The sequence below is a fragment of the Hoplias malabaricus genome, chromosome 12, assembly GCF_029633855.1.
Source record: "Hoplias malabaricus isolate fHopMal1 chromosome 12, fHopMal1.hap1, whole genome shotgun sequence".
Classification (NCBI taxonomy): Eukaryota; Metazoa; Chordata; class Actinopteri; order Characiformes; family Erythrinidae; genus Hoplias; species Hoplias malabaricus.
The window spans coordinates 37862189-37877831 of record NC_089811.1 but is presented as its reverse complement, the minus strand read 5'-3'; the positions used below and the strand labels follow the sequence as shown (position 1 = coordinate 37877831).

The 15643-nt window shown below is 44.0% G+C and overlaps 1 protein-coding gene across 4 annotated transcripts in view; it reads right to left on the bottom strand.

Annotated features, from left to right (window-relative positions):
- LOC136710466 (activin receptor type-1-like) overlaps positions 1–15643 on the bottom strand; it is a 50035-nt gene that overhangs the window by 6827 nt on the left and 27565 nt on the right. For all 4 annotated transcript variants that reach the window (XM_066685983.1, XM_066685984.1, XM_066685985.1 and 1 more), the window contains exons 3-8: positions 14830–15087; positions 11406–11666; positions 9340–9603; positions 5384–5589; positions 2042–2141; positions 950–1096 (exon numbers count right to left, since the gene is read on the bottom strand). In XM_066685983.1, coding sequence (XP_066542080.1) covers positions 950–1096; positions 2042–2141; positions 5384–5589; positions 9340–9603; positions 11406–11666; positions 14830–15087 — 1236 coding nt within the window. The remainder of the gene's footprint in view (positions 1–949; positions 1097–2041; positions 2142–5383; positions 5590–9339; positions 9604–11405; positions 11667–14829; positions 15088–15643) is intronic.

The following is a 15643-nucleotide window of genomic DNA, read 5'->3' as shown; positions in this document are numbered from 1 at the left end:
ACTGCTTAGAGGAAAACATCCTTTGTATTTTACTTTAATATTTCAGAGTAGTTTTAACTCTTAATGAAATTAAGTTTGAAAAAAAAATAATGCATTAAAAGTTAATGTCAATGTTGACAGCACTATGTAAAATACAGTAAAAACAGGAATCTGTTATCTGGAATTGAGAGAGAGAGAGAGAGAGAGAGAGAGAGAGAGCGCAAGAGAGAAAATGAAATAAACACCTAATGAACTTTCAAAGAAATGCAGCCTGTTCTAACAAACTTTCTTTGTTATAGTACTCAGAGAGAGAGAGCGCAAGAGAGAGTGCAAGAGACAGAGAGACAGAGCGATAGAGAGAGAGAGAGTGCAAGAGACAGAGAGAGCGCAAGAGAGCAATAGACAGAGAGAGAGCAAGAGATAGAGAGAGACAGAGAGCGCAAGAGAGATAGAGCGAGAGACAGAGAGAGAGAGATAGAGAGCGCAAGAGAGAGCGCGACAGAGAGAGAGAGAGACAGAGTGCAAGAGACAGAGAGAGCGCAAGAGAGCAATAGACAGAGAGAGAGCAAGAGAGAGACAGAGAGAGAGCGCAAGAGAGAGCGAGACAGAGACAGATAAATGCAGCCTGTTCTAACAAACTTTCTTTGTTATAGTACACTCAGAGTGAGAGAGCAAAAGAGATAGAGATAGAGAGACACAGAAAGAAAGACAGAGAGAGGTGGTGTAAACAAAAAAAAATGCCTGAAAGAGAAAGAGTGAAACAGAGAGAAAGAGCTGTTATGGGTTCATTCTCTTAAACTTTAACGGTCTAAATGACAAAAGAAACGTGGTTTTACTGACGGACGCGACAGCATTTTGTAAACAAACATATTTAAGAATATGTACTGCACTGTACATCCCCGTTCTGGAAGTGGAGTTTCTTACATTGTGTTTTTGGAAGCTGAGATTATGGATATTGATTGATACCTACCCAGAATGTTCTCATGTCTTAGCAGCACTGTGTTGTAGATTTCTGTCTCTCGGAACCACGACTTTTCATCTCGGGATGAGAAGATTTTCACAGCTACGTTCTCTCCCTGCCACTGACCTCTCCACACTTCTCCATAGCGTCCTTTCCCTGAGAAAGTACACACACACACACACAGGGATAGTGTTTGTTTTAGTACTGCATCCTTAGAGGCAGAAAGCACAACACGACTAGAAAACCGCTCCTCCTCCTAAACATCCATTTACTGAGCTCTCTGATAGTAAACTAAGCTCTGGCCTTGGGGCACCCATGCTGCTGTTTCTGCTATTCATGGATCAACAGCGCTCTTCAGAAATGTTCAAGCTGAACCAGAACACTGACAGAAAGGCCCTGCAGTAAACCTGGACCATAAAAATCATTAAATCAGCAGCACGTTCAGGAAAGATGTCACGTCGCATGAAATGACCGAGCTGTAATTAGGAGACGTGTTATTTACCTTTTATCATTTTGTCTCTGAACTCATGCTAAGTGTCACACAATAAGTTAAGATCTCCAGTATTTTAGATATCTGCTTGTCAGCATCACATTCGTGAAAGATCTTGGCTTGGTTTCATTTTAAATCGCTCTGAATGAAAGTCTGGGAAAGAAAAAAGGATGGAATTTGAAATCCATTTGAAATTCTTGTTAAAAGCCAGGACAAAAACACAATGTGCAAAACGTGAACATGCTGCGTTTATTACCAGAGAAATACAAGGCAGCGCCTTAACAAGCTTTAACTGAAGCGTCTCAGTGTCTTGGTAAGCTGGATTAGACATATCCAAGTCATCAGAACTGAGACACTCAAGTCACCCACACAGACTCCTCTCGCTCTCACACACTCACAAACACACACTCACAAACACACAGAGAGTGGATGGTTTAAATGTGAAGGATGTGAGAAACCAAACCATTAACAGCGAGCGGAGGACTGCACATTCTCAGTAAACAGCTCTCTCCCATTAAAAAACAAACAAACAAACACAGAGGCCTATTTGTGTGTGTGTGTGTCTGGGGGGTGGTATTTTAGGAAAGCAGAGGTAAAGTTCTGATACACACCCACACACTCGTTCAGAGTGATCTGTCTGGCAACTGTCCGCTGCACCAAGAAAGGCAGTCCTGAACCACTGCCCGATGTACACGAGTGATCCAACAGATCCTAGAGAGAGAGAGAGAGAGAGAGAGAAAATGAACATGAACTAAACATTTAATGAACTTCTTTCAAATAAATGCAGCCTGTTCTAACAAACTTTCTTTGTTATAGTACACTCAGAGTGAGAGAGAGACAGACAGACAGACAGACAGAGAGAGAGAGGTGGTGTAAACAAAAAAAATGCCTGAAGGAGAAAGAGCGAAACAGAGAGAAAGAATAAAATGTGAGAGAAAAAGCTGGAAGAAAAAGAAAAAGGTGCACATTTATGAGACGAAAAAGAACATGAAAGACAAAGAATGATTCACGCAACAAGAGACTCCTGATGAAAGACAGAAACAGTAGGCCCTCTGCTGGACTGACTGGAGCACTGCACAGAGCTGTGAACTGTTTCTCTGAGAAGACCCTGAATACTTGTGAGAGGCTAATTCACCCTCAGTGAAGAAACTGTGTGCTGTAAATGATCAGAGCAAACGTTTGTTTGAATCACATCAATTTGATCATTTCATTACATTTCACAGAAATGCTATTGACAACCACTTTAGAACACACCCCTGTATTTATCTAAAGGGGACAACCGTCATTAAAAACTAACATTTCTGTTGGATTAAATTTACAAGATGGAAATAAATAAATAATGAGTGACAAAACTTAGGGTCAGAAATGTACAGAGTGTCTGTGGTGTTAGCCTCAAAGGTCCATATTCACTGCCTTTAATTAGGAAAAGTAACTGTACGTTATTTTATTGGTAAATTTTAAAATTGTGTTTATTTCATGCGGTCCATTTCATCTCCAGGACTTTTATTATGTTCCAAAATGAAGAATTACAGGGATCCCCCTCTCCTTCTGGAGAAGAGAACGTACACAACTGGACTCTAACACCACTGTCTGTACCTTTAAAGATACACTCCACTGTCTGTACCTTTAAAGATACACTCCACTGTCTGTACCTTTAAAGATACACTCCACTGTCTGTACCTTTAAAGATACACTCCACTGTCTGTACCTTTAAAAAGATACACTCCACTGTTTGCACCTTTAAAGATACACTCCGCTGTCTGTACCTTTAAAAAGATACACTCCACTGTCTGTACCTTTAAAAAGATACACTCCACTGTCTGTACCTTTAAAAAGATACACTCCACTGTCTGTACCTTTAAAAAGATACACTCCACTGTCTGTACCTTTAAAAAGATACACTCCACTGTTTGTAGCTTTAGTGACAGTGATGCACCTGCACCATACTTTTTTTTCTGAGAGTGTAAAGATGAAGTAACTAGAAATTTAAATTAAAATGCAAAAAGCTGTCTCTCAGAAATCCTTCCCAGATTTGTCCTCATTTGAGCATTTTCAACAGAACCCCCACGAACTGAAGATGCACGTAAAGTTCACTGATCATTTTGGATGACTGAAAAAAGTCTGTGTTCCTACTCATCGCCTCATTTGCCCCGGTCATAATCATAGAGAAAAGGACCTTTGTTAAAGGAACACTACATACTTTTTTAAATCTAAATTTACAGCTTCACCATCATTGTGATCCTTCACTGATTTGTAAAAAAGGGAGAACAGGGCCTCTGTCGTCGCTACCGTGGGCTCAGCACTGCAGAAACTGCACTATGTAACTTTTGGAGGATGGTAGGTAACCACATCCTCCCCATTGATTTCAGTACAGTGCTGTAAAAACTAATTACACTAGGGGGAGCTCCAGGAGGGGAAAAAAACAAAAACAAAAACATAATCTTACCTAGTGTTCCTAGGTTAATAAACAAACAAACAAACAAACAAGCGCCAAAATGACTCCGGCTGCAAATCAATGGAGTATTTATTTCAGATGAAGTGGATAAACTAAGAATAATTTTAAATCCTTATTTTAAATAAAGATAATCTGAAAAACCATTTTAATGTCTATCCTGTCACAACCCCACGGGCTCAGCTCTGAGCGGCAGAACCATGACCAAACACCAGAGGGAGACATTGGGAACCATGATACGCACACCATTAAAATCTAGGAGAAAAAGGAGGTGGCGTGTAAACAAAAAACAAGCAACCACCCAAACACGTGTTTGCCTTATGAAGACGACGTGGAGAGGAGAGGAATGTGAGAAAATGCAAATAGCAGCAGTTTCTAACAGAAACCTCAGTGGCTGTTCCCATACCGGAGGCACAGGGCCGTAGTTGGGCTACTTAACGTTGTATTTTATTTTATTGCAAATGTTCAGACCCCACAACACACCCACAATAATCAAGGAACCCCTCACACACATTCCTCAGAGAGCCTCTTCAGCTGCCTCCACTGTTCCTAATAACATCTCCGCCGCTCCCGCTCCCACCGCACGGGAAAGAACTTTTTAATTAAACTCAGTGCAAACATTCATAGGCCACATTTTTTTTGTCCCTGGTTGCGGAGCACTCCTCAGAGTTCTTTGAAAACGGCTTGAAAAAGATCCAATATCAGCAACTCGGCAAACACGCCCCACAATGCCGCAGGAGAGCGCTGAGGGAGTCCGCTAAACGGGCCAGCCCGGTCGCCTGAGGGGGATTAATGGACGAGAGAGTAGGGATTTGTGGGAGGTTTTTCAAAGGGGGGGAACTGCATTAGCTTCAACAAACAAACACCAAGAGCCCAGGAATCCATCGCTAGAATGAGCTGCATTCAAGGAGGGAGACAGTGGGGGTTAAAATATTCAGGAAAAAAAGAAGAAAAGTGGGGGAATGGAGCCCTGGATGTTGGCATTCGACTCACAAAGTTAAGGAAGCTAAAGAGTGTTTTAGAATGTGGCGTTCTTCAACAGCAACTTAATAAAATCAAAATAATACATTAATTACAAGGATTTTTTGGAGACTGAAGGACGAGGACGAAGAGTTTAAACCTTAGACACTTTGAATCAAGATGGTTCTGAAAAGTAAAAGCAACACAATCACAAACGCTGGCAGCAATTAAGATAAAATTAAGCTCAGTTAAGAGCAGATGTGTGTGTACACCGTCAGAACATTCGTCTCTGTGGTGGTACCCTGAAGGGCACCTTTAATTACGGAACATAATTGTACCTTATTCTATTATAATTGTAGATTTTAAAGTTGTGCTTATTTCCTACGCCCCGTTTCATCTCCAGGACATTTACTTACACAGTTCTACAATAAAAACAAACATCCCCCTCTCCTTCTGAAGAGGAGAAGAGGATGTAATGTACCTTTAAAGCTACACTTACATCGTTTGTACCTTTAGTGACCAACTAGCGTCCGAGTCTTACCGCAAGTGTGCTTTCCCCAACGTTGGACGCAATCAGCCCGTCGATGGTGCCATACTCGGCATCACGGGGAGTCAGGCGCTCCATCTGGTTATGGTGGATCCGACGGAACACCAAGATGGCCGCCGTGGAGAGGATAATGAGCACAATCACTGGAGCCACGATCACGATAGCCAGTGTTGTCACGCTGTAGTTAGGGACCTCCACCTCTGAAATGGAGGACAGTACAAGTTTTGCTTTAATTTACAACGTGGTTTACACAAATATATACTCATTAATTAAACGGACCATAAACTATTTCTTTCCCATTTCAACATGGTGTCGGAGGAGTCTACCCAGGTATTCTCTGTTGCCTGAGGTTACACGCACAAAGGCTCGCACAAAAACGCAAGAAGCTGCAGTTAAAACTGTCGGCTTTGCAGGGATAGGTGATGATAATTAGGTATGCTGAAGCCCACAGTCGGCGTACCCCCACAGCCAAACCCAGCCTGGACCACACAGACAGAAGCGTGCACGCGCAAACACACATTCATAAAGACGTCGAGGGCAGAGGATCCTACACAGTAGGAGAATGAATACTGATAGCCAGAGGAGGTTTGCCAGCAGGCAGTGGGCTAATGGTGTGCAGAATGGAAGCTCAAGGTGGGCTCACAGAGGGGGTAAAGGAACGTTTAGTAATGGATATGTGTGAGATGTCTGAGAGCTCAGCGAGAGAGCTGAGAGAGGTTTAGGGTGGGCTGAACATAGACTAAGGGTAAGCTGAGTGAAGTCTAGCTGTGGGCTGAAGGTAGGCTGAGCGAGGACTCGGTATGAGGCAGGACGGGCTAAATGTGGGCCAAGGGATACTGATTCCCTTAGCCTTTAATGTGAGAAAAGGAATACACCACAGGCTAAATGTGGGCCAAGGGTTGGCTTTGAGGATTATATATATATATTTCATCATACAATCACTTACAAATTCATGTAAATCAAGGAGAATCTGAACAAAACACTGTTCTTCAAACTCACTCTCACCCACTGCTTTATAGAGAAACATTATCTTATATTTCTGATGTGTTTTATATTATTATTAGTCTGTGTTTACTGTGACTATATAGAACTTTATACCAGCCCCACACTCACTGAGGAGGCACTAGTTTAAATATATATCACTATCTCAGGGCCTCAGACTTCTGCAGAGCTGTGTGTTGAAAATAATAGTACAATGTCAGCAGTGTGTGGAATATTTAGGTGTAATGTGTGTAAAGACAGATCTCAGTCAAATGTAGAGGCCATCATGGGGGTAAAGACAGGGTTAAAGGGTTAAAGGGAGGCCGGGCATGAGAAATACAGGTAAAGAAAGTCTCAGTGCGGTTAACGTCAGGCAGAAAGTGGCTCAACGAAGGCTAAGTGAGGGCTCATTGTGGGTTAAACGGGTCGGCTGAGTAAAGGCTCGGTGTGGGTTGAACGGGTTGGGTGAGCAAAGGCTCAGGGCGGGCTGGAAGAACAGCACACAACTAGCAGCTCCACACAGCAGAACCACCCACACATTCCCACATGAGACTGCAGGAGTGAGGGCTGCGCTCCAGACAAAGACGCCATTTTCTGCTCACTCACATTTAACACTCTATTTTCATACAGCGCGGAGGGAGGAACTCAGGGTTCCAGCCAAGACCATGTTAAATTATACACACATACCAACACAAACACAGTTTGCTCCCCAGAAAACATGTACACAACGACAGATATACACACAGCACAACAAGCCGGCGATAGAGGACTGCGTAATATTCCTTTCACATCATTACTTTTCACACTCCACAAGAAGAAAGGTGGTTTGAGACGGGACGGCGGTCTTTCCTGTCCCAAACAGATCTGATAAAGAAGCGTGTCAAAGACCGTCTCACTCCCAAAAGTCAAAAAGCTAAAACCGAAAAAAGCCAATCTGAAAACATCACAGCGAAGCAGGATCTAAGAGGAAAGTCTCACGTCGACTTGAAAACACGTGTAAAAGCTCTTTTTACCCAGGTCCTCTGATAAAATCAGTTTTCAGGGTCATTTTATAAAACAGAACAGAATGTCACAGCTTTTGAAAACAAAGGTTTGTAAGACATTTCCTAGCAGATTTAGTTCTGCTCACAGGAATGTTAAGTGTAATTATGCAGTTGCTTGTGACACTACTCTGAATAAAAGAGGTGAAAGAGAGAGATGATGATGATGAGCACTGTTTTTACCTGCTCTTTTCTTCCTGTCAAACTGGAAATTCAATATTAAATGAGTTATATGTGCGTAAAGTGTGGTGTGTTCTCCCTGTGTCTGCGTGGGTTTCCTCTGGGTGACTGTTTGTGAGGAGCGTGGTGTGTTCTCCCCGTGTCTGCGTGGGTTTCCTCTGGGTGACTGTTTGTGAGGAGCGTGGTGTGTTCTCCCCGTGTCTGCGTGGGTTTCCTCTGGGTGACTGTTTGTGAGGAGCGTGGTGTGTTCTCCCCGTGTCTGCGTGGGTTTCCTCCGGGTGACTGTCTGTGAGGAGTGTGGTGTGTTCTCCCTGTGTCTGTGTGGGTTTCCTCCGGGTGACTGTCTGTGAGGAGTGTGGTGTCTTCTCTCTGTCTCTGCGTGGGTTTCCTCCGGGTGACTGTCTGTGAGGAGTGTGGTGTGTTCTCTCTGTGTCTGTGTGGGTTTCCTCCGGGTGACTGTCTGTGAGGAGTGTGGTGTGTTCTCTCTGTGTCTGTGTGCGTTTCCTCTGGGTGACTGTCTGTGAGGAGTGTGGTGTCTTCTCTCTGTCTCTGCGTGGGTTTCCTCCGGGTGACTGTCTGTGAGGAGTGTGGTGTGTTCTCTCTGTGTCTGTGTGCGTTTCCTCTGGGTGACTGTCTGTGAGGAGTGTGGTGTGTTCTCCCCGTGTCTGCGTGGGTTTCCTCTGGATGACTGACTGTGACAAAACACACGTTGGTAGGTGGAGTGGAGACTCTGTAGGTGTAGTAAGTGTCTGTAGGTGTAGGTGTGCGTGTGTGTGTGTGTGTTGCCCTGTGAAGGACTGGCGCCCCCTCCAGGGTGTGTTCTCGCCTTGTGCTCCAGACCCACTGCCGCCCCGGAACTGGATAACGGTTACATACAATGAATGAATGAATATATATATATGAACAAAACGTTTGAGTCACTTTTTTGTGTCTAGTTTGTTTCCTAAGTTACTAGGGAATTTATTAGCACTCTTCTGAATGGTAATGTACAAATGGACCCTGTAGAGCCAAGCAGGTGGACATTCTGACCAGCCCTGTTTACTGTTCCCAGAAGGCTGTGCTGTGGTCTTCTGTCCATCGAGACTGCAGAGGAAGAGCAGCGTGACGAAGCAGAAACATGTTTCCTTTCTCAGCGGGACTTCTTCCTCTTTTCATTGTGTGGCAGTGTAGCTGAACCACGTGAGAGTCTGAATAGACAGCAATAGAAGGGGCAGCAAGAGATATTGGCGGACAATTTCATGGCCTGCTGAGCCAGGCGTACAGAGATTCACGTACCAAAAGCAGCCCAACTGACCCCAGCAGACATCTCTGATTTGAGAGAAGAGGAATTCTGGGATATCACGCCACAATGGGGCTTAAAGATGACAACAGTGTGTCAGAGGAGTGAAAGGAGAGGTGAAGGGCATTCTGAGCTTGGCTTTATCCAGGCTTCATGCAGACACACACACACACACACACACACACACAGCACCTGCTGCACTGCTCCTGCTGTACCATGTGGACGCCAAGCCTTCACACCCTCACAAAAAGGGCTTCAGGCTTGGCTGGCATTGTCCACAGACAGAGTGCAGATAATAAAAAGAGCAGCATGTGTGCGAGTGTACAGGGAGAAGTGTGTTTATGTAGATGTGCCTGGAGAGCTGTGTGTGCGCATACAAAAGTTTAGAAGAACTTATTTAAGTGTGGCACATAAGCTATTGCATTGAATTTTTAAATACAACACATGAATTCAATGTGTTTGTGTGTTACCTCGCACAGGAAGGGCCACACTGAGGTTCATGTTGCAGAGGTGAGCCTGGCAGCACTCCACGATCTGGTCCGGGGAGGGCGGGGTCTTGCAGGTCATGCGGCCCTGCTCGTACACGGTAAAACAGCCCTTCTGATACAGCAGCATGCCATCGCTCAGCGTCAGAGAAGAGAAACACTGCTGTCCTACACACCGCTCTCCACTCACACATGAACGACCCTCACACACACATTCATGCTCCTTAGGAGGTTGTTTCACGTCCACGTCTGTTCAGAGAGAAAGAGGAAAAGAAGCAATGGTAAGGAAAACTAATTAATTCGACTTAAAGAAGTTTGATTTGCAGCAGTATCTATAATATTATATAGAGTCACTGCTGTAACAAAACTGCTGAAAAAATAACCGTGTAGCAGAAGGCAAGAATAACATTTAACGTACGCTAATGTAATAATAGCCCACTTACTATGACCCATTCACATTGGATCATTCTTCACGAAGTGCCTATGAGTAGCTGGCCTTTTATGCAAAGTGGAAAAAGGGTATTAATTCACTATCTGTAACCCTTATCCCGTTCAGGGTCATGGTGGGTCCGGAGCCTACCTGGAATCATTGGGCGCAAGGCGGGAATTCACCCTGGAGGGGGCGCCAGTCCTTCACAGGGCGACACACATTCACACCTACGGACACTTTTGACTCTCCAATCCACCTACCAACACATGTTTTTGGAGCGTGGGAGGAAACCAGAGCACCCGGAGGAAACCCACGCAGACACAGAGAGAACACACCACACTCCTCACAGACAGTCGCCCGGAGGAAACCCACGCAGACACAGGGAGAACACACCACACTCCTCACAGACAGTCGCCCGGAGGAAACCCACGCAGACACAGGGAGAACACACCACTCTCCTCACAGACAGTCACCCGGAGGAAACCCACGCAGACACAGGGAGAACACACCACACTCCTCACAGACAGTCACCCGGAGGAAACCCACGCAGACACAGGGAGAACACACCACCCTCCTCACAGACAGTCACCCGGAGGAAACCCACGCAGACACAGGGAGAACACACCACACTCCTCAAAGACAGTCACCAGGAGGAAACCCACACAGACACAGGGAGAACACACCACACTCCTCACAGACAGTCACCCGGAGCGGGACTCGAACCCACAACCTCCAGGACCTTGGAGCTGTGTGACTGCGCCACCATGCCGCCCCGAAAAAGGGTATTTATGCATTTATTAATATAGATGAACCAGCGTGTGCCCTTAGTATTTGTACATGCTGTACAGTATATAGTGTACAGCTGCAATAAATATCAGAAATCGGGTGCCACCTATGTCATTATCACTGCAGCTTATTCTGCAGCACCACAGCAGCTATTCAACTACAGTGAGACCCCCCCCCCCCCACACACACACACAAACAAAAACAAAAGCCTCATGGTAGAAACAAGCAGCTGTGCTGTGCTAATTAAGAAGCAATTCTATATTAGTTAACATCTTCCCTCCCTGTTCATGCACAGTAACATAACACTTTGATGGAAGATCACGGGAGAACACCAGTTGTCCCCTTTAGATTATGCGACATGATGAACCGAGCTAGCCAGGGACAGAAGAAGTGATGAAATGTTGATATTACGTTGACTCAAAGATGCAGCTCAGTTCAAACAATCCAAAGAACCTCTGTGTTCAGAAGACTTTTAAGAGCTGAGTTCAGCTGGTTACAACGGGTTCATAATTCAGTTTCCCCACAGATTAGCATTAAAATATGAAAACTAGGACTCACACTTCAAACAGAAAACTCTTATAATTCATTAGTGCTTTCGTCTGTAACCGAATATAAATATATATTCATGAACCGGCATGCGTAGTACATAAATTAACTGCATTTAACTCAAGGCTTTCATGATTAATGAATTATGATTAATTCATTTAACCCAATTATGACCCAGCAAGCACGGCAGAAATTAAACCGCTTTGATTGCTAGCTTTTACATTGAACTGACTGCAGAGGGCAGGCACACGACTGATTCATATCTGACTAGTAAACGTGTCGCCCCCACCTCTGACTGGCAGCTCCACGGTGATGTTGGCGTTACACAGGTGCCCCGTGCAGCAGCTGACGATGCTGTCAGGTGAGGTGGACGCGTCACACTTGGCTCCACCCCTCTGGGAGGCAGAGTAACAACCTTTGTTGTGCTGCAGGTTCCCACCAGTCACAGTAACGGAGGAGAAACACTGCTCTCCTAGACACCGCCTACCACTAGCACACTCCGGCCCCTCACACACACATTCGTGCTGCGCTGAAACTCTGGTCCAGGAGTCTGGAGGGAAAACAAAGGTAAAAAACATAAGGTAGATTGGATTAGAGCTTGTGGGATTAGTGTGTTTTGGTTCATCAGCTGTTTTAGAAAACATTTCTGTGACCTACGATTTCTGTCATTGAATAGCACTTGAAAATATTAATATACTAAGTGTATAAAGGACATTCTCAGGAGTCATTAGGACAATGCAGCAGACTCAGAGTAACGGACGGCTGGCAAACATCACTGCAACATGTTCGTATTACATTGTTGTTGGCGCTACAGCTGCTGCTGTGTCACTGCAGTGTGCAGATGAAGAAAATACGAGGATGAAACATTATTGCTAATGAATGCCATCATCAAATCAAAACCTCTAAAGTGTACAGCAGGATGAGTGGAGTTTACACAAGTGGATAATGGAATACAACTGAAGTTTTTATGACCATTTCCCACCTTCTGCTGTATGATAATGTTGGTCAGTGCTTGGCTGTGTGCGTGTGTGTGTAGGCTGCTCATACCTCCTACTCCACACATGGCTAATGAGAACGACTTAAATATAAAAAGAGTAAGTGCTTATTAAATGCGTACTCTCTGAATTTAACGCAAACAGCTGAGTATGATACGTGCTTTGATTTAAAATGCAAGGAATATACTGAAATTACCTGAGGGGGTGTTCCACAAAGTTGGGTTTTTTCAGTATGAGAAATAAATTCATTTAAACTAATCTAGTGCTACCAAACAAGAGCGTAGTTCACCTCATCTTAAGACAGAAGCCATACTTTCCTACAGATACTATCCCCTACCAACAGCTTTGTACTTTGCAGTGTATAAGACAGGTTTGGGCGATATGAGCGTAAATCAGTATCACGATTAATTGTACGTTTACCACGATTACGATTAATGAAGGATTATTTAGTGTGTGTTTATGACCCTCACAGTTCAGTGACGAGGCTTGTGCTGTAAATATGCTCCAGGGTTAAAGCTGGGATAGTTTCTCTAATGTCACTGGGAGCTTGTTCCTCTCTTGTTTTCTGAGCTCTGTTTATATTTGGTGTGTGATTGTGCTTTGGCTGAAACTGTTTTTTCTCAGCGTTTACATTTGACTTCTTTTAGTTCAGCGTTGTCTTAATTAAAGTCACAGCTCGTCCACACCACAGACGCTGTGTTTCTCTTTGGTACGAGCTCGAGTCGCTCGGTCGGCCTCTGTGTTTAGGTTCTCCTCCATGAGGCAGATAGGGGGCAGAGTCACGTGACTACAGAGTGGTAGTGTTGTTTTAAAGGGACAGTACATGAACACACAGTGGGGACACAACAGAATAAAAATAATTGATATAGACAAGATATGACGATTAGAAGTTCTGAATGTCGATTTTGATTAAGATTCAATTAATGGCCCAGCTCTACCTACGACCAAATATGACCATGTCATCTCTTTATTTTTAAGAGTAATTTAATGTAAGAATTTTACATTTGACTTCTTTTTGTTCAGCGTCGTCTTAATTAAAGTCACAACACAACTCCACACCACAGACACTGTGTTTCTCTTTGGTACGAGCTCGAGTCGCTCGGTTGCCCTCTGTGTTTAGGTTCTCCTCCATGAGGCAGATAGGGGGCAGAGTCACGTGACTACAGAGTGGTAGTGTTGTTTTAAAGGGACAGTACATGAACACACAGTGGGGACACAACAGAATAAAAATAATTGATATAGACAAGATATGACGATTAGAAGTTCTGAATGTCGATTTTGATTAAGATTCAATTAATGGCCCAGCTCTACCTACGACCAAATATGACCATGTCATCTCTTTATTTTTAAGAGTAATTTAATGTAAGAATTTTACATTTGACTTCTTTTTGTTCAGCGTCGTCTTAATTAAAGTCACAACACAACTCCACACCACAGACACTGTGTTTCTCTTTGGTACGAGCTCGAGTCGCTCGGTTGCCCTCTGTGTTTAGGTTCTCCTCCATGAGGCAGATAGGGGGCAGAGTCACGTGACTACAGAGTGGTAGTGTTGTTTTAAAGGGACAGTACATGAACACACAGTGGGGACACAACAGAATAAAAATAATTGATATAGACAAGATATGACGATTAGAAGTTCTGAATGTCGATTTTGATTAAGATTCAATTAATGGCCCAGCTCTACCTACGACCAAATATGACCATGTCATCTCTTTATTTTTAAGAGTAATTTAATGTAAGAATTTTACATTTGACTTCTTTTTGTTCAGCGTCGTCTTAATTAAAGTCACAACACAACTCCACACCACAGACACTGTGTTTCTCTTTGGTACGAGCTCGAGTCGCTCGGTCGCCCTCTGTGTTTAGGTTCTCCTCCATGAGGCAGATAGGGGGCAGAGTCACATGACTACAGAGTGGTAGTGTTGTTTTAAAGGGACAGTACATGAACACACAGTGGGGACACAACAGAATAAAAATAATTGATATAGACAAGATATGACGATTAGAAGTTCTGAATGTCGATTTTGATTAAGATTCAATTAATGGCCCAGCTCTACCTACGACCAAATATGACCATGTCATCTCTTTATTTTTAAGAGTAATTTAATGTAAGAATTTTACATTTGACTTCTTTTTGTTCAGCGTCGTCTTAATTAATGTCACAACACAACTCCACACCACAGACACTGTGTTTCTCTTTGGTACGAGCTCGAGTCGCTCGGTCGCCCTCTGTGTTTAGGTTCTCCTCCATGAGGCAGATAGGGGGCAGAGTCACATGACTACGGCTTGGTAGCGTGGCCTTAAAGGGACAGTACATGAACACACAGTGGGGACTTAACAGGATAAAAATGATCAATATAAATAAGATTATAAGTTCTGAATGTCGATTTTGATTAAGTTTCGATTAATTGCTCAGCTCTACCCGCGACCAAATATGACCATGTCATCTCTTTATTTTTAAGAGTAATTTAATGTAAATATTTTTCCACATTGCACTAGATGCTGTAATATTGCTGTAAACAATTCATCACATTTAGCCACAAGAGCAATATCACAGTCAAGAATTAAAGACGTACACTACTGCCTCAAAGTTAACTTTCTAAACTACACACTCTTGATCTAAGAGGAAATATTTGATGCCGACAAACTTTGACCATGTATTGTATGTATGGAGTCTTTTGGAATCACGTTTAATTTGAATGAACAATTGAGAGTCACCTGTGCTTGGCATCTCCATTGAAACGTCGCGGTTACACAGTGTTCCCTGGCAGCAGTGCACCATGACACCAGACACTGATGGGGTGCTTCCGCACAAGACCGCCCCTTCCGCACTACCCACAATGCACCCCTTCTGGCGCAGGGTTGTCCCGTTCCGGATGGAGAGAGAGGAGAAGCACTGCTGGCCAAAGCATCGTCCGCCACTGCCGCATGAATGCCCCTCGCACACACACTCAAAGTCACTCGCAGTCGCTTTATCTGCAAAAGACACACACATACACACAGTTTTTTCTTCTCTTTTATCTGCAGTACAGTGATGCAGGGGCCGTGCTGTGTCAAAACACACTGCAACGGAAGCTACTAAAATATATGCCCTGTATTCTTCCCCGCAAAGCAGCAGTGAGGTGAAAGATGAAAAGTCTGAGTAAGTCAAAGTGGCATTTATTACGTTGAAGAGTCTCACTGTGGGTCAACAAGGCGGCTATAAGCACATCATCCCTGTGACAGGGGGTGAGGGCTGGAAGGGGAAGAGGGAGAAGGAAAAAGACGAGAGAGAGAGAGAAGAAAGAGGAAAGATAGGAGGTGGAAGAGAAGGAGAAAGAAACAAGAAAAAAAAGGGGAGAGAAAAAATGCTCAGTCATCACTGAGCTTTGAAAAGCAATCAGCGGCGGTGTCAAAAACAAGTAGACACAGTGAGACGGAGTAGGACTGCCCTTGAACAAGGAGGATGCAAACTAACTCACTTGCTTTTTGCACACATCCAAACACTCACAGTCTGAGTGCGAGACTGGCCTTTGACAGGCGGACAGTGAGG